We start from the raw sequence: 18151 nt of genomic DNA on the forward strand, positions 1-18151 counted from the left end.
CAGGCTGTATCTTGAATGCTTTGCTGCTTAGAAATTTCTTCTGCCAGATATCCTAAATCATCATTCTCAGGTTCAAAGTTCTACATATCCCTAGAGCAGAGGCACAATGCCTCCAGGCTCTTTGCTAATGCATAACAAAATGACCTTTACATTAGTTCCCAAGAAGTTCCTCATTTTCATCTGAGACCTTAGCTGGGAGTTCATTGTCCATATCACTATCAGCATTTTGGAAACAACCATTCAACAAGTCTCTAGGAAGTCTCTACAAATTTTCCTCATCTTCCTGTCTTTTTCTGAGCCCTCCAAATTGGTCCAACCTCTACCTGTTACCCAGTTCCACACCCAAATTCACATTTTCAGGTATCTTTGTACCAATGCCCCTTTCCTTGTTACCAATTTTCCATATTAGTTCATTCTTGCACTGCTATAAAGAAATACCTGAGACTGGGCAATTTATAAAGAAAAGAGGTTTAATTGGCTCACAGTTCTACAGGCTGTACAGGAAGCATGGCTAGGGAGGCTTCAGGAAACTTACAAGCATGGTGCAAGGCAAAGGGAAAGCAGGCATGTCTACATGGCCAGAGCCAGGAGGAAGAGAGAGAGGTGGGAAGTGCCACACACTTTTTAAACAACCAGATCTAGTGGGAGCTCTATCATGAAAACAATACCAAAGGGGGAAATCCACCCCCATGATCCAATCACCTCCCACCAGGTCCCACCTCCAACACTGGGGATTACAACTTGGCATGAGATTTGGGCAGGGATGCAAATCCAAATTATATCATAGTTCTTTCTGGAATGTGGCTCATGTAGCTTCCTACATATTTGAACTTTCCTCTTTTTCTCCTCATGTCTGCCTACCCCCTCTGTTCATATTTCACCGTCAGAATCTCTTTCTGGTTTTCTTTTCTTAGTGACTTTCAAGATGTCCTCTTAACTAGGAACAGAACCTGTCAGATATGCTAACATAACTTTATCTGCTTTCAAAATCTGTGACCTCTTATTGACTGTGAGCAACATATTTTAACTTCTGTGAGTGACAGTAGAGTAAAATTGTGATGAGCTGATGTCAGACTGCATTTTTGGAAAGCAACTAATCCTCTCTGATCCTCCAGGAAGACATCCTCTCTCTATCAAATGCGGACTTTTAGAGATAATACTCTCTCAGCCACATATCCCACCCCATATTATTATCACATGCCATTACTGTCTGGTAGTTATTTATGTTCATATCATCTTGGCTAGATAGTGAACTTTTAAAAGGCAAGCCTTCTGCCTTTTACCTTTATATTCCCATGCATGCTTTGTATGCTTAAGTGGTTAGTCACTTAATATATTTTGAAAGAGATAATGTATCCATGTTGTTGAGTTAAAATAATCCATGGAAGGTGTTATTACAATGACTGGCATATAGTAGATATTTAGTTAATTATATTAGAGCACTCAGTCAATATGGGGAATTTTACCTCATTTCCTCCTCTTTAATTGATTCTCCCATTTCACACACATTGTTCTTTGACTGATTATAGGAGCCTATTTATTTATCTACCTATTTTTCATTTTGAAGTATTTTTTTGACTTACAAAGAAGTCACAAGACTTGCATAAGGAAATCCCACATTCCATGGATGTATGCTTAGTACATTGTATCAAGGAGGCACAAAACATCCCTTTACTGGTGGTGTTAATTTTGATCATTTGATTAAGGTGCCATCTGTCAGATCTTTCTACCATAAAGATACTATATTAGTCCATTTTCATGCTGTTAATAAAGACAAACCCAAGACTGGGTAATTTATGAAGGAAAGAGGTTTCATTGACTCACAGTTCCATATGGCGGGGGAAGCCTCACAATCATGGCAGAAGACAAATGAAGAGCAAAGTCACATCTTACATGGCAGCAGGCAAAGAGAGCATGTGCAGGGGAACTCCTGTTTGTAAAACCATCAGATCTCATGAGACTTATTCACTATCATGACAAAAGCACAAGAAAGACCCACCCCCATGATTCAGTTACCTACCCTTGGGTCCCTCCCACAACATGTGAGAATTATGGGAGCTACAATTCAAGATGTGACTTGAGTGGGGACAGAGCCAAACCATATCAGATACTTTTTTTTTTTTTTGAGATGGAATCTCGCTCTGTCACCCAGGCTGGAGTGCAGTGGCATGATCTCAGCTCACTACAACCTTCACCTCCCGGGTTCAAGCAATTCTTCTGCCTCAGTCTCCCAAGTAACTGGGACTACAGGCACGTGCCACCACACATGGCTAATTTTTGTATTTTTAGTAGAGATGGATTCCACCATATTGGCCAGGCTTATCTCAAACTCCTGACCTCATGATCCGCCTGGCTCGGCCTCCCAAAGTGCTGAGATTAGAGGTGTGAGCCGTTAACACCCAGCCCAGATACTATGTTTTTCCATTGTAGTTCATAAGTGTCTGGTGGGGAAATACTGTAAATATCTTACTTCTCATCACATTTTTGCTGTCTTAAGTTTAGCATCCATTGATAATTGTTTCTTGAAACAAATTATCATAAAGTTTACCGTGTAGTGACTTTTCTAGTCACATCATTTCTTCTATATCAGTTGGCATTTTACCATAATAGAGAGTTTTTCCTTTCTCTTCATTTAGCTTTTTATTCATTTGTTAATTTACATTAGTATAGACTCATGGAATCTTATTTTGTTAAATTGATTATGCATCAGAATCATCATTTTGTTTGTTTGTTTTTTTCTTAAATTGTGCAGATGGTAAAATTGGATGGGTGGCAGAGGTGGCTTTGAGTACTCCTGTTTCAGTTTGAGGGTGTGCCAAACAGCAGGCCCAGAGGATAAGCATTCATGTGGTTTACACCAGTTTAACAAGGACCAACATGAAAGAGAAAATAGTTGTAGATTACTCTAAAATATATTGTTTCCTCTCTGTTTCAGGAAATAAAAAGGGTCAGTTGGAGGTAGGTTAGTCATTAAGGCCACTACAACTTCCTCTCTTAACTCTTAGCAGCTGGAGATGTTTTGCTGTAGACACAGTTTGAACATAAATGGGAAAGGAGAGTCAGTATCACTGTGTTGGCACAAGATGGCAGCAGTCAGCCATTGATTTTGCAGCTCAAGGCCTACAGATTTTAAATTAATGGTGTCTTTTGTCTTCGCAGGGACTTCAGTACTAGTGCTAATAACATTCAGATTGATAAAACCAAGGCTTTGTGGCACAACTATTTCTTATGTGGACTTAAAGGAATTCAGGTAAATTAGTTTATAAGACACTTACTACCAGTTGAGATTATCATGTGTATTCTGTCAGATTTATTTTATTTGCTACATCTTTTTCATCTCCTTACAGTACTAACCAATGCTTCTGTTCTATTTTGCTAGTTTGTGTTTCAGAGTGGGGAAGATATGACTGTTTTTCGGGTAGTGTTCACAGGGGGCAGTAGTGGTTTTCATATAGCTGGCTTTTCATAAATAGGTGCATCTGACAAACATCTGTCTGGTTTTAAAATCTTTGTTTAAACATACCTTTGAGAATATGTTTTAGTACTATTATTTACATTTATACTTGGGATATATAGGGGTATACTGTAATAGGATTTAGAATCAGCCCAGGTTTGAATCTGGGCTCTTCCCAGCTGTGGTAATTTAACCTCTTAAGTCTCAGATTTATCCGTAAAATGATGTCATTGCTATCCTGACAAAGAGTTGTTAAAAGAATTACATAAGGCTTGATGGTAGCCATTTAATAAATGGTAGCTAGTATTGTTATTGCTACTTCAGATGGGATTAAAAAAAGACATAATGAAATGTATTAGTATAAGTATTTTCCTAGAAACATTGAATAATTACTTTGAAAATGTCTAATGTTACATTAGAACAAGAACAAGAAAATAAAATGTTTTCACTCTCTCTCGTAGTTGAAAAAGTATCAAGGACCAAAAGAAAATTGATATTTGCTGTTTTTAGAGCCACTTTTATATTGCAATAATTATTTTAGATATAGTGACTTGTATAGAATCATAGGTAGGACAATAAGCAGTAAATTTTGCCTTTGTGAGCTAAAAGTAAACAAACAAACTGACTGGTGTTTTAGAGAGCTTGTGTTCCTTACTGCCTGGCAGTCCTATCTGAAACTTTGTAATGAGCAGCTAAGACTTAGTGGCACATCCGTTACAGAAATACATCACATTTATTTCTAACGTGTAGTCCTATACTGTAACAGTGGTGGTTTTTGTTCTTAAAGTTAATGAATTCATTTCTTTCTTTCTTTTGTGTTTTCCTTCCTCTCAGACACATGGTAATAACTTACAGGAAAAGTTATTGGCAGGTTTTAAATCTTCAAATCATCTGGCTTATCATATACATTAGTGGGAATTACAGTATTTGGAAGCATTTGCCTGGCAAATGCAATTTTAATCTTCCTTGTAACAACATGCCTTTTTGCAGCATATGGGTAAAGTGGCCTAAATAATGCATGTTGCTTTGTGTTATTTTTGAGCATTTCAGGTTTTAAAGCCTTCCTGTTTGGTTTGACAACTTATGTGCAAAAGCAAACTTATCCAATAAGCTTTTGGCAGAAAGGTAATTTAAATGCTAGCCTGTTCAGAAACTTTCAGATTCAAATACTAGAAAGTTTCAGAGGATAATTCGTTTATATTAAATTGATCATGTTATCCTTTTGGGATAGAGCCATTACAGAATGTGGCATATACCCATTTGCATTTTGAATTTGTTATACGTTTTCATGTAAACATTGCATGATAAGTTCTGTTTTTTTTTGTTTTTTTGTTTTTTTGTTTTGAGATAGAGTCTTGCTCCGTGGCCCAGGCTGGAGTGCAGTGGCACGATCCTAGCTCACTGCAACCTCTGCCCCTGGGTTCAAGCAATTCTCCTGCCTCAGCCTCCTGAGTAGCTGGGATTACAGGCGCCTGCCACCGTGCCCAGCTGATTTTTGTATTTTTAGTAGAGATGGGGTTTCACCATATTGGCCAGGCTGGTCTTGAACTCCTGATTTCATGACCCACCCGCCTTGACCTCCCAAAGTGCTGGGATTACAGGCGTGAGCCACCACACCTGGCTGATAAGTTCTTAAGTATGATTCCCACTCAAGACACCCATGTTTGATCAGTTTATAGTTAAATATATTGGATTCTTCAAGTTTTTTGTTTTTTGTTTTTTTTTAAACAAACTGTCTGATATTCTGTATGAAACGGCATTGGCAACAGTACAGTTTCAGTTTATAATTTGTATTTCTGGAAGGAAATTTTTAGATGACTTGAAATCAGAAAGAGAAGTACACCCAGCTAAATTTCTTCTTAGTGTGGTGCGAGAGTTTTGCTAGCTAGGACAGACAGATGAAACATTAAGGAAAAAAGTCTTTTATTTGCAGAATTTTGTTGTAATTTTAGTTATTCTAGCTAGCTTATTGAAATTCTCCCTTGTATAATATGTAGATGAAATGCTTAATTAAGTAATAGTATTTCATATGTTAATCTTCAGTCATTTGAGTAATTTGCAAAGACTATGGTACTTTTTCTTGAGAAGGAGATAGACTTGAATTTATTTGTAAACTTAAACCACAAAGGTTATGATATGATATCATTCCAAAGTGTCCTAGTGTTAGAAATTCGTGTAAGTATACTAGAGCTTTCCATATTTAAATCAGAATCTGATTATTTCTTTGGGCTTTCCTATTTGTAGAAATAGAGTTTTCTTGACTTGTTTAGGGTCTGTATTCTCATTTGTGGCTGAATTCTAATTTCACTATCTTTAAAGCTACCATATGGCTAAACTGTATCTATAAACTGTAGTAAAAATCTGGATTTTCTCATCTAGCTGGCATATTAAATCACAATGACAGTTTGCTGGCTCAGGTTTCTAACTGCAATGGAGAAGTTTTCAAACAGGAATCAGAGACCTGGGCCCTACTCTTGTCTCCGTGTGGGTCATCTTGGGAAAATTTCTTCATCTCTTAGTGCCTAGGTTTTTTCATAAGTGAAACAGAACTGAGAAAGTTTGGAACTCTTTTTTTTTCAGAGAATCTTCTAAAGTAAGGCACTCTTTAGAAACAAGTCACTGCTTGGGGGTTGGACTTTTGTAATAACAGAATGCTGGAGATGTGCTGCACGGAGATTTAAATTACCTCGTAGATAATTGTATACTTCTTGTCTTGCTACTTGACAAGTTGAATTATAATTGTTTTATATTTTTTCCATATTTGTTCAAATCAATTAATACTCAAGAAAAAGAACATTCAAGGCAATTTTATATTTTTTCCATATTCAAATCAATTAATATTCAAGAAAAAGAACATTCAAGGCAAGAAAATTAAAGGCATTTAAAGGAATTACCCTGTGGCCAAGAGTCGTTAAACAAAATGTCATGATTGAATTGCGCAAGTAGTTTCTATAACTATTATAAGTCTATTGATAGACTTTTGTTCTCTGGGGAATGAAGGAAGCTTTCACTACTCCTTGAATTCAATACTGAATTACTGTTGCTGTTTTTCCTTATATTCTTAGGAACACTTTGGTCTTAGTAACCTGACTGGAATGAACTGCCTGGTAGATGGAAATATCCCACCAAGTTCTGGCCTCTCCAGCTCCAGTGCTTTGGTCTGTTGTGCTGGCTTGGTGACGCTCACAGTGCTAGGAAGGAATCTATCCAAGGTAACTATGTTTGATAGGAAACCTCGTAGAACCCTCTCCTTCTAAAATCATTAGCGTCCAAATCTCAAATCAGAATGCCTTCCTTGACTGAAAAACTGTCTTCTTTAAAACGACTGCACATGTGGGCGAGCATTGTAACTTAACAAGTGATAAATCACTATAAAGTAGCTTATACCCTCCAAACAGTGCATGAATAGATCTGTGAATAACTATATAAAAATACTTTGTATTGGCCTGGTGTGGTGACTCACGCCTGTAATCCCAGCACTTTGGGAGTCCGAGGCGGGCGGATCACGAGGTCACGAGATCGAGACCATCCTGGCTAACACGGTGAAACCCTGTCTCTACTAAATATACAAAAAAATTAGCCGAGCGTGGTGGCGGGTGCCTGTAGTCCCAGCTACTCGGGAGGCTGAGGCAGGAGAATGGCGTGAACCTGGGAGGTAGAGCTTGCAGTGAGCCGAGATTGCGCCACTGCACTCCAGCCTGGGCAACAGAGCGAGACTCTGTCTCAAAAAAATAAAAAAAAAACAATACTTTGTATTAAATATGGAATTTGAATGTATGGATATCGTTTTAGATCAGCTCATTAACAAGTTAAATTTAGGGCAAGAAATTCTTCCCCTCATGGTTGAGTCTGCTTATTTTCACCCAAAACCTTTAATTTAAAATTTGACAAGTAGTGGGTTACAAGGGTAAAGACTAGGTAATAAAGGAACTGAATATGCCAGCAGATTAGTCACAGAAATAAACTTTAAAATATTGCATTACAAGGAGGAAATGCTTATTTAAAGGAAATATAAATTGTACAAGAGGTCAGAAAGCCTCAAGTTTATAAGTTCACATAAATCTCTGACTCTGCAGTTTAGAGCAGGTGTGCTTAGCTTTAATTAATGCTTTAGCATTCTGGTTCAAATAAAATGTTATCATAGGTTCTTTTTACCCCATGTACATACACTACCAGGTTTACAGATGGTTTGGGCAGATCAAGAGAAAGGCAGCCACATGCTTAGTCTCTTTTAAGCATGTTTTAACTTTCAGTTTGAAAATTTTATATATAGGAGGAAAGGCAGAAATGAAGGAGAAAGCAAAGGTTCAGACAGAATCCTTCTTTTTAGCTGTCCTGTGTAAGTATACATTAATTAGCCCTTAGTAAGCAATGGCTGGTTGGGAGGGAAAGGGGGCTTACATATTATTATTATTTTTTGAGAAGAGAAGAAGCAAGGGACAGGAAGTCCATATGTAAAATGTGTTTCCCCTGGTACAACTTTTTATCTGATTTGTTTATTTACTCATTTGTTTGTTCATCATTCAACCATTATTTATTTAGTGCCTATTTTGTGCCAGATAATGTTCAAGCCATTGGAGGTATAATAGGTATAGTCTCAACTTTCATTGTGCTTATAATCTAAAAGGGAAAAGAGACAAGTAAATAGGCAACTGCAATAGAATATAGTAAGTGGATAAGTAGTTTTCTATGGGAGCAGATATAACCCAGGTTTAGAGAGCATAGGACATCTAAATGGAGACACCAAAGATTAAATGAATTGTGGATATTGATGGCATAACACTGATAACATCAGATAAGCATGTATTGGGTGGAGAGAACATCATGTGGAAATGTCCAGAGTAAAAGCAATCATGGCTTGTTGGAGTAACTAAAAAATGTCTCAGTATGGCTGAAGCATACAGCAATTTGGATAACAGAGCAGGAGATCAGATGCTGGGCCTTGTAAACTTTGTTAAGGAGTTTAGGCATCATCTTCATAGCAGTGGGAAACCATTGCAGGGTTTTAGGAAGAGGGTAAGGTGTTCATATTTGTATTTTAGAAAGATCTCCCTGGCTATATTACAAAGTCTGTATTTCAGGGTTTTAGCAGTAGGGAGATGATTTGGTCTAGAGAAGTAGCAATGAGAATGGTTAGAATTAGATGGATTTAAGATCTCAGAATCAGTAGGACTTGATCATTGATTGGGCATGGGAATGGGGAAGAGCAAAGACTCAAAGATTTTATCGGTGTCTGGCTTGGTATGGTTCATTGGAATAAGAGATATGGGGGAAAAACAGGTTTGAGCGGAAGCTGAAATGTTGAGTGCAAGGAATCGGTGGGCATACTGATGGAGTTATTTAGTATTTAGTTATGAAAAAAATATGAAAGTCAGGACGAGATCTGGACTTGAGATGGTGCATTTGAGAATCATTAGTTTATCATCATTTTTGAAGCCATAGGAGTGGATCAAGATACCTGGTGGTGGAATATAGGTGGAAAGATAAGGAAAACTACAACAGAGCCCCAAGAAACATGAACATTTGAGGAATGGGCAGAGGAAGAGATGTCCACTGAAGGGATTGAGGAGTAGTCCAGTAAGTATGAGAGAAACCAGAAAGGTGAGGCAACAGCAAAGACAAAGAAGATAATGTTTCATGAAAGGAGTGGTAGTGTTGTCATATGCTTCTGAGAGGTTACCACAAGTTCTGAGAAGTATCCATTGAATATCACAACAAAGAAGTTGTACAAAACTTTGGCAAGAGCAGTTTTAGATGGAAATGAGTTGAAGGGTCTATAAGGGGTAAGAAAGTGGTAAAGTTCAGTGGATACAAAAAGTCTGGCGATGCATGGAAAAAGATAATTTAGTATTTGGAGGAGGGTGTGAAGTCAAGGAATTCATTTCACTTTTAATGGGAGGATTGGTGAAACTTAGTTTTTCTCTTTTTCTGGTGTTTTGATAATATACATATCTAAGAAACAGGAAGGAAAGAAGATAAAGAGAAACACTTGAACCCTTGGAATTAATTCTGATTGTCTGTTTTCAAAGTCAGAAATAGCAAATACATTTTTTATCAGAACTGTCTTATTGCAGTGCCTAAGCAAAAAGGGAACAATATGTATATTCTGGCTTTCGCAGCTAGTCTAAGTTGTACTAACAATATTTATATTTTCTAAGCACTGAGCATAATTATTTGGAGAATTATTTTTTTCTGGAGTGAGATAGAATCTTGAATGAAAGGAAGTCTGTAATTTGTTCAGAGTCTTTAATTTGAATGCCATGTGATTTTACTCTTGTAAAAATCATAGAATCTAAGAACTCAAGGGACTTTAGAGATGAGCTAGTTCAAAATGCTCCTTTTACTGATGTATTAGTGGTACCACAGGAAACAAATGACATGTTAGGTATAACTCAAGAGAGTTTAATAAAGAGACTTTTACAGAGGTGTGGGTAAGGTCAAGGGAACTAACTAGGAAGGGTTCTCTTGTGAAGCTGGAAGCCGTTATACTTTAGGAGCGGCGAATATAGTGTAATGTTGCCAGAAATGCAGCAAGGCAGAGAAAGAATGACACAGGTGAAAATGGCAATGAGTGGGAATAGTTGAGGGGAATTGTCTATAGAGGTCAGCCTCTTGGGGTAGGGGAAGTGTGAGAATAGAGGGACAGAGGGACAACTGAAAATAACCAGCCTATTTGATAAGGACACTAAGTCCCACAACAGATTGGTGACTAAAGCCTTTCCTATTATTTTATACTCAGTAAACCCCATTCAGTTGCAGACAACAATTACTGCAGATGGGATATGATAAGTAGATGTAGAACTTGTTAATTCATTAATACACTAAATGTTGCATATCTGAAACCAGAAAACAGTATGACTAATCACCCAGAGAATCTGGAAGCCAGAAATTATGAATCAGAATGTTGCTGGTACAAGAGAGTATGATGTGGTAAAAGATCTATGAAAAAGGAAAATCTAGAGACTTCTGATTTCAAGATGTCAGAATAAGACTTATCTACTCCTTTTCTGTGTCCCTAAATTAATCTTATTAATCTTCTTTTCTCAAAAATAATTTCCAAACAACAGGGAAAATAAGAAACGGAAGCACAGCCTTTATCTTCGGTAAACCAAGAAGACATAAATGACCATAAACCACAAAATACAGAGATGGAAAGTGGATAGAGGAATGGTACATGACTTAGCAGAATGGAGAAAGGTCAGAGCCAAGTGCCTGTGGAGGGAGTTGTAGATGGAAAGGCAGCTGACTCATCCCACAGCTCTCTGGCAAGCCTTAGGAAGAAAGCAGGGTAATATGATGGGTGAGGATTTATCTGAAAGCCTTTATGAGGACTATTTAGACCCTAAAAGGCCTCTCTTCACCTGGGACCATTTTCCCCTACTGTTGCAGGAGTCTCTAGAGAAACCACCAGAGATCATTTGTACTTGGGGGCACTGAGCACTGAGAAAGGCAGGATGAGAAAGACTTGAAAATCGGGAGATTAGAGGACTTCTGCATCTGAAGAGTGAAATCCTTAGCTTCATTCTTCTAGTTATTACTGGCACACTGGCAACCTCACCACCCTACACTCCAGCAGGAATGTTGGAGGATCCTTCTCAAAGGAAACTGAACCATCCCAGAGATGGTTCATATAGATACGGACATTTGGTGACCCCCTTCTCCAGCTCCTCTATGACCCTGTTAGAAGCCCATTTATAAAGCTTCTAATAAGCTTTTTAGTGACTCACTCTTAAATATGATAGGGCATCAACGGATAGTAAGATTTTGGAAGAAAACCTCCAAAATGAACCAAACAAACAAAAAAACAGAAAACAGGAACCCAGAGGAAACAGAGATAATGCTGAGAGCAGAAGAATGCTTCAAAGACATGATGTCCTCAGAGAGATAAAAGAAAATGTTAAGTCCTTAAAAAATAAGAGTGTTACTTTTTTTAAAAAGGAGCAAACAATAAGATAGAGTTTTTGCATATTAAAAATGTGACAGCAAGACAAAATTTAGCAAAAAGATTGCAATTGCTGGGCATGGTGGCTCGTGCCTGCAATCTCAGCACTTTGGGAGGCTGAGGCAGGAGGATTACTTGAGCCCAGGAGTTCAAGACCAGCCTGGGCAACACAGTGAGACCTTTTCTCAAAAAAAGAGAACAGACTGGAAGAACTCTCTGATATAGTAGGGAATAAAAGAGCTGGACAATAAGAGAGAAAAGCAGGAAAATTTATGGATCAATTCCAGAAATCCATATCCAACTAGCAAGGAAAAACAGAAAAAACAGTTATTAGAAAATTATTATAATTATAAAAAATAGATATGGGGCCTATGTTGCCCAGGCTGGTCTCAAACTCTTGACCTCAAGTGATCCTCCCTCATTGGCCTCTCAGAGCTCTGGGATTATAGGTGTGAGCCACTGTGTCTGTCCAGAAGATTATTTTTTCCAAAGTGAAAATGTGAATTCTGATTGGAAGGGCTCACTGGGTGTTTGGTGTAATAAATGTGAAAGGCCAAACCAAAGAATATCATCTGGAAATTCTGAAACTTGAGTATTTATAGAAAAGACACTAAAAGGTAGTTGACAGAGCAAGAGAAAAGATGGGAAAGGGATCATAATCAAAGGATCAGGAATGTAAACGAATTTCTCAGAAACAGTATTGGAAGATAAAGGCAGTTGATAAATGTCTCTATTAATACATTTTAGTTTAGGATATCTGTTTAAATGAATTAATCAAATGTGAGGATATAGTAAAACATTTTCAACATGTAAAGTGTAAAAGTCTAGAGGATGTAATCCACTAAAACTAGGGAGTAAACCAAGAAAGAAGATCGCATGGGAACTAGGAAATGAGAAATCCAATACAGGAGAGAGGAGTTGGGTATTTATTGAACATTGGTATTTATAGAACATAAGGGAAATTCCAACATAACACCCATAATATCCAGCAGCTTAGAAAGCAGTGCAGATTAAAATGAGGAGAGAGAAAAATGGAACTTATAAATCTTATCAGTTAAAAAAGCCAAAAAACCTGATAAATCTGATATGTTCAATCATGTGGAAAACAGATTCAGAGTAATTTCACAGAGCTGTTGTAGGATATGACAAAGCTCAGCTAGATAAACAAATCTAAGCAAATGAGGAAATGAGGCAATTATTAAATATAGGAAAAACAAAAAAGTTTGTAACAGAAATGAAATCAATCATTTTTCAGTATTTGGCTCATAAGTGAACAATAATCTCAGTAATTAACCGACCGAATATGAATTTAAACAAAATTTTGGGCATAACTTTATTGAGAAAGATGGAGGAGGGTAAAGGAAAGGTGGACATAAGAGAGCTAAAATCCTCACTTACCATAATAGGAAAGCAATAAATAATGTTTAAAATGAAACAACAGGCAATAACATTTACCATTGTTATTTGGAATTGGAAGCAAGAGCAAAGAGTCCAAAGTATTTGCCACTGTACACATTGCATTGGGGATAGGGATGACAGAGTGAGCTAGGGCTGCTTTTGTTGTTGTTATAAGCCTTTTACCTCTATTTAATCTTTTAGAAAGTAAAATAAAGGATAGAGAGAAGAAGTGAATAGAATGAAAAATAAGAATGCAAATAGAATGAAAAGTTAGATGACCTGTATGAGCACACCTGGGGGAACCTGGAAGATGAAGAGATGAGAAGGGATTCAATGAGTCAAGGCTAGAGATTGAGAACAGATGAGCTGTTGGAATGTGACCAAATCAACGGTTTAGGGTGAGGCCTGTTGATGGGTTTTGGGTGGAAGAATCCAAGAAAATACAGGCATCTTCCATTTAGTGGCTGTAGTCCGTTCCAACAAATCAGATGTTCTGCACAAAATTATTGAGCAGGGGCCTATTTTTTTTTTAAATAGGAAAAAGTATAATGCATTATTCCTCAACTCAAAACCTCTAATTTCCTACAATGTTACAAAAATACAGTAAAACTTTCTTTATATAAGTCACACAGAAGTAGCATGAAAAATGCTTAAACCAATTTTCTTGAATGTTAAACAATTAATATGGTTGTTAACAAGCAGTTACTTTATATAGTAATACCTGTATGTCTTCTGTATTGACACCTGGTATTTCAGTACTCTGCATACTATTTTGTTAACAATATTGTGTTTAGGTTTTAGGGTGTAAATATGTATTTTTTCCTACATCAACACCTTTCGGAAAGTGTTGTTTTGAGAGATATGAACATTCTATGAAGTTTGGGTATCAAAAATCAAGGTCTTTCACCAAGAAAACATTAGTTACTGAGGTGTTCTATAAGGTATGCCTGTATTTTGTAAGAATGGGATTTGGGTTGCTCTACTGTCCAGTTTCTGTCTGTTCTTGGAGTTGTCCTTGGAGGCCAAGAAGAAAGGACCAAGTACCTCTTAGGAATGTTAGAACAGAAATAGCTGGCCTACTTGGGAAACAGGTTGCAACTCTAAAAGCTAGTCTTGGGTAGTAAGGTATGTTAGACTAGCATCTATCCACAAATTCCTCCTTCTGGTGTGGGGTTGGGAGTAGATTTTGAATTCATGAAGTTGTAGACTGAGCAAGTGATATCCAGAAGATCCACTTTGGAGAATCTGGGAGGTACAGTAGAGAAGTATAGGGTTGAGCTGCATGCCCCATACTGAAGTCTAAGGAAGGAAAAGAAAACCCATATTATCTTGGTTGATGAAGACTGAAATGGCCAGCTGGGAATAGTGGGGTAAGGGAGAATTCTTGTACATGGGTATCTCTGGCATTTTGTCAGAAACACAATTTACATGATTCTGAGTTACCCAGAATACGAGTTGGACATAAAACCTTCCTTTGAGTTATAGTTCACTGAGGAAGCTGGGGAATCTCTCAGATGGCATCAAGAATCCTGTATTGGGAAGCCCAGAATAACATGTATAATACTGGATTTGTGAGGAGTGCTTTCAAGAGAAGACAGTATAAACTTCCTATTCTACCACTTGAAAGCAGTGATTCAGTGGCGTTTGTTGAATACCTACTATATGCCATGCATTGTTCTAGGCACTGGAAATACAACTGTGAATAAAACCAGTGAAGTGCCCCTGCTTTCATGGAGTTTCCATACTGGTGGCGGGAGTGATGGTATGAGATAGATAATGAAGAGCTATACAAATAAATATATAATATCAGCTAGGCCATAGTTAAGGGAAATCTTACATTGTATCTAGGGAGTTAGGAGAAGTTCTCTCCAAGAAGAGGACATTTGAACAGAGACCTTAGGGAGTGAGCAGCTGAGAAAGAGTGTCAGAGGGAACAGCAAGTGCAAAAGCCCTAAGGTGAAAGTGAGTTTGTCATGTCTCAGGAATAAGAGGTCCCTGTGGTTGGGGTGTGGTGAGAGAGAAGCAGGGAGAGGTGGAAGGTGAGTTGAGAGAGTTGGTCAAGGGTGTGTAGCGTCTTCTTTGGCTTTCATTCTAAGTGTAATGGAAAACCTTTGGAGGGCTGTGAGCTGGGGATGGCAAGATGTGATTTACAAGGATTAAGTTCTTTTACCTGGGAGTACTATACCATACCCCTGACAGTGGCAAGAGGGGAAACAATAAGAAAGAAAAGAGAAAAAAGAAAAGAAGGAAGGAAGACAAATGGTCAATGCCCTTATGGAACTTAAATGCATATAGTGGAATAGTAACAGAAGATTTATTAACTGACCATCTATCTCATACAAAGTGTAAGGTATTTTATATGTAAATGAATAAAGAGGTTGAAATAATGGCTCCTTGGGGAAGTTAAACAGGGACAATTTCAAGTAATTGGTGAGTTCTAAGAAAATGTTAAAGGAAGGAAAGGCTGGGAAAGAAAGCACTGGGAGGAGCCCAAGGGCATTTCAGGCAGAGTGAACCCGTAAGTGTATTTTAACAGTTCTCTGAGCCAGACTTATAAATATGTGTCAGCCAAGGCCTAAAAATTCTTATGCAGCCTCATGAAATTCAGTTTAAAAACTTTTTGACTACAGGGATGCTTTCCCGTTGCTTAAGTCCCTGAACAGATTTACTTAATTTCATTTCAGGGGCAAATTAGTTATATAGACATGGGTTGATACTCTTTTCAGGGGAGTGTTTTTGAAGTTTGAAATCCATACTGTACTGGAGCCCTCTAAGGTTCATAAACAGAGTAAGTGGAATGTTCCAAGTTCTGTGCCAAATATGTCCACATTTTCACTTTTCTGAGTTTATAAGTGCTGTTTCCTTGAGAAAGTACAAGACTGTATTTTTCTTCACATATAGCTGCATTTCAGTGAAATACTTCTTGGCCTTCAGAATAAGACCTTGTGCCTGAAAAATAAAGACATGTCTATGTTATAAATGAAAAGGAAATGAAAAGGATCTCACAATTATATAAACTATGATTTGAATGTTTTAATAGTTTGCTACATGGTATAAGAAAAATCAGAAACCAATTTGCACTGTCACTAATTATTATGCTTAGAAGTCCACACAAGGACATTGTTTCAGTTTGCTTAGAATAACGAAACCTCATCCATATAATGGTTAAGGAAAATAGTAGTTTAAAACATTCCAGCCAGATGTTGAGTGCTAATGAACTGCAGCAGTATGGCCTCTGAAAAGATGGTAAATCCAGAATACAATCTTTGAAAAGAATCTCTTAATTAAGTGTTGAACATGGACTGAAGCCACGTGCGCAGGAAGCTATAGTGTTAGCTCTGGGTGGCCTGTGTTTAAATGTGTTTTAAGTTTTTAGTTAATAATGTCAATACAAAACCATTCACGTAGTTTTGTCAATTAAAGGAGATCCTCTGGTTGTATTCTTTTTTAGGAGTAGGATTGGAGACTGAATCATTTATTTAATGATTTTGAGTAGTTTGGATTCACTTGGGTGATGTGACTAAGCTATTTGATTGCAGATTACAATCCCTGCTTTGCAGACATTGTTTGGGTCACTTCTGGTTATTTTTCCGTTTCCTTTTCTGGGCTAAATACATGTTTACCTTTAGCATAAACGAAGGCAAACAAGAATAATTAGGGAACAGCAGATTTGAGGAGTATGGGTCACTGTTTGCAAGTGGTTTCAAATGAAACCACTGTTGCTACAAATTGATATGTATGCCTGGCTGTGTTTTGAACTTTTGTTGTGATCCTTAAATCATTATTACTCAGTGACTGTGTTTCAAGGCCTCCAGATTTTGACTTGCACCCCACAGTAAGTTAAGTATGATACAGTATTTAAAGAATTAACTGGAACAGTGCAAGTGATGTTAAGTACTACACATATGTGCATAGCCTTTACCTACTACATCAGTTGTGTGCATTGAAAATAACTTAAAGATGAAAATACAAGGATAGATAACCCCCCTACCAAATTCAGAAATGTTTCTCATTTATTTTCATGCATTTCTGTTTCACAGAGGTGATGGTAACCATCTTGGTCAAGAGTTACCCATGCTGACTCCCAGACTAATATTTGGTAGAGTAAGGCAGACAATAAAAGGCTGACTTAACTTTGTCCCTTCTTTGGCCAATTCGCTTTGTAACTTGTGATAACTTCCCCTTGCCTCAGTTTCTGTTTCTAAAATGAGGGTGAGAATAGTTCTTCCTTTAACTTCACAAGGATGACTCTGTTAAACTGGCTTAATACCTGCAGTTCTCTGATCTTCCTGATAGGAGATTTTGATGAAGTTCAGGGAAAGAGTTTAGCAAGAAAAGATGCAAGGTAGGAAAAGAAATTAGTAGTCAGGGAAGTTTTTGTAATTGTATGAAGTCTTGTTGAGTGTATTGGTGGTGTAAAAAGTAAAGTAGAGGTTCCTCTTCCAAGAGACTCTCCTCCCCGTCTAATTAGGAATAAATAGTAACTTCTCTTAGAAGCAAAATTTATTCAAAGAGCTGTGCTAACATTCTTAAATATCTGCTAGCTCTAATGAAGAAATCAATGTACTTTATGTTCTGTACTCCCACAATTTAGCCTAAATATTTGCCCTGGCATGCTTATACTGGTCCAAGCGGGCATTAGGTCATAGCCTGTTCCTCTTCCTTATTTTGGAGGTGTTTTTACCTTTCTCAGCATTCCACAAGTTATTTCCTCCTTCCTTTGTTCTTGTCTGCCTGTGCCTCTTTTAAAAAGTTGTCAGTTGCTAGCCAATCAGGACAAATACAGAATGTGAGGTCCCGTTCTAGCCAGTGGAAACTGGATATAGCAGTAGGGTGGACGCGTCAGGTTATGAATGACTCTGTCTCCTTTGTTCGGTGTACTCTTGTGGCAAAACTGCTGGCGAGTGTACCCTTTCTGCAGAAAGTAAAAATGGCCTTGCTGAGGAAATTAAATTTATGTTCAAGTGTTATTTCTTTGTGGCACTGGAAAACAAGCATTTCTAACAGTGGTCATGGGAAGAGTAAGGAGCCAAATCATATTGTGTGGAGAAGAAAGTGATTCAAAGAGAAAAGGTTGATAAATGAGACTGGTTAAAGCAGGCACTGAGGTATTGGAGACACAAAGATTTGGAGGTTATTACTGCAAAATATGACTTTAAAGTTTTATGTTAGAATTTTCGTGAGAGTAAAAGATGTCTTTTTAAAAAAATTACTATTAAGCACCCAGATGTTTTATGCACATCACCTCTAACTTTGTGGCAGTCTTGTAAATAAGTTTTACTACTATTTCAATTTTGTAGAGGAAAACATGAGGCCCAGAGAATTTATATAATGTCACCAAAGACAAATCACATGTA

The 18151-nt window shown here is 37.5% G+C and overlaps 1 protein-coding gene across 7 annotated transcripts in view; it reads left to right on the forward strand.

The window, feature by feature from the left end:
• GALK2 (galactokinase 2) overlaps positions 1-18151 on the forward strand; it is a 224419-nt gene that overhangs the window by 87455 nt on the left and 118813 nt on the right. For all 7 annotated transcript variants that reach the window (XM_010356622.2, XM_010356623.2, XM_030931651.1 and 4 more), the window contains exons 4-5: positions 3160-3250; positions 6520-6666. In XM_010356622.2, the coding sequence (XP_010354924.1) occupies positions 3160-3250; positions 6520-6666 (238 nt within the window). The remainder of the gene's footprint in view (positions 1-3159; positions 3251-6519; positions 6667-18151) is intronic.

Source organism: Rhinopithecus roxellana, chromosome 5 (assembly GCF_007565055.1).
Source record: "Rhinopithecus roxellana isolate Shanxi Qingling chromosome 5, ASM756505v1, whole genome shotgun sequence".
In the NCBI taxonomy this organism is placed as follows: Eukaryota; Metazoa; Chordata; class Mammalia; order Primates; family Cercopithecidae; genus Rhinopithecus; species Rhinopithecus roxellana.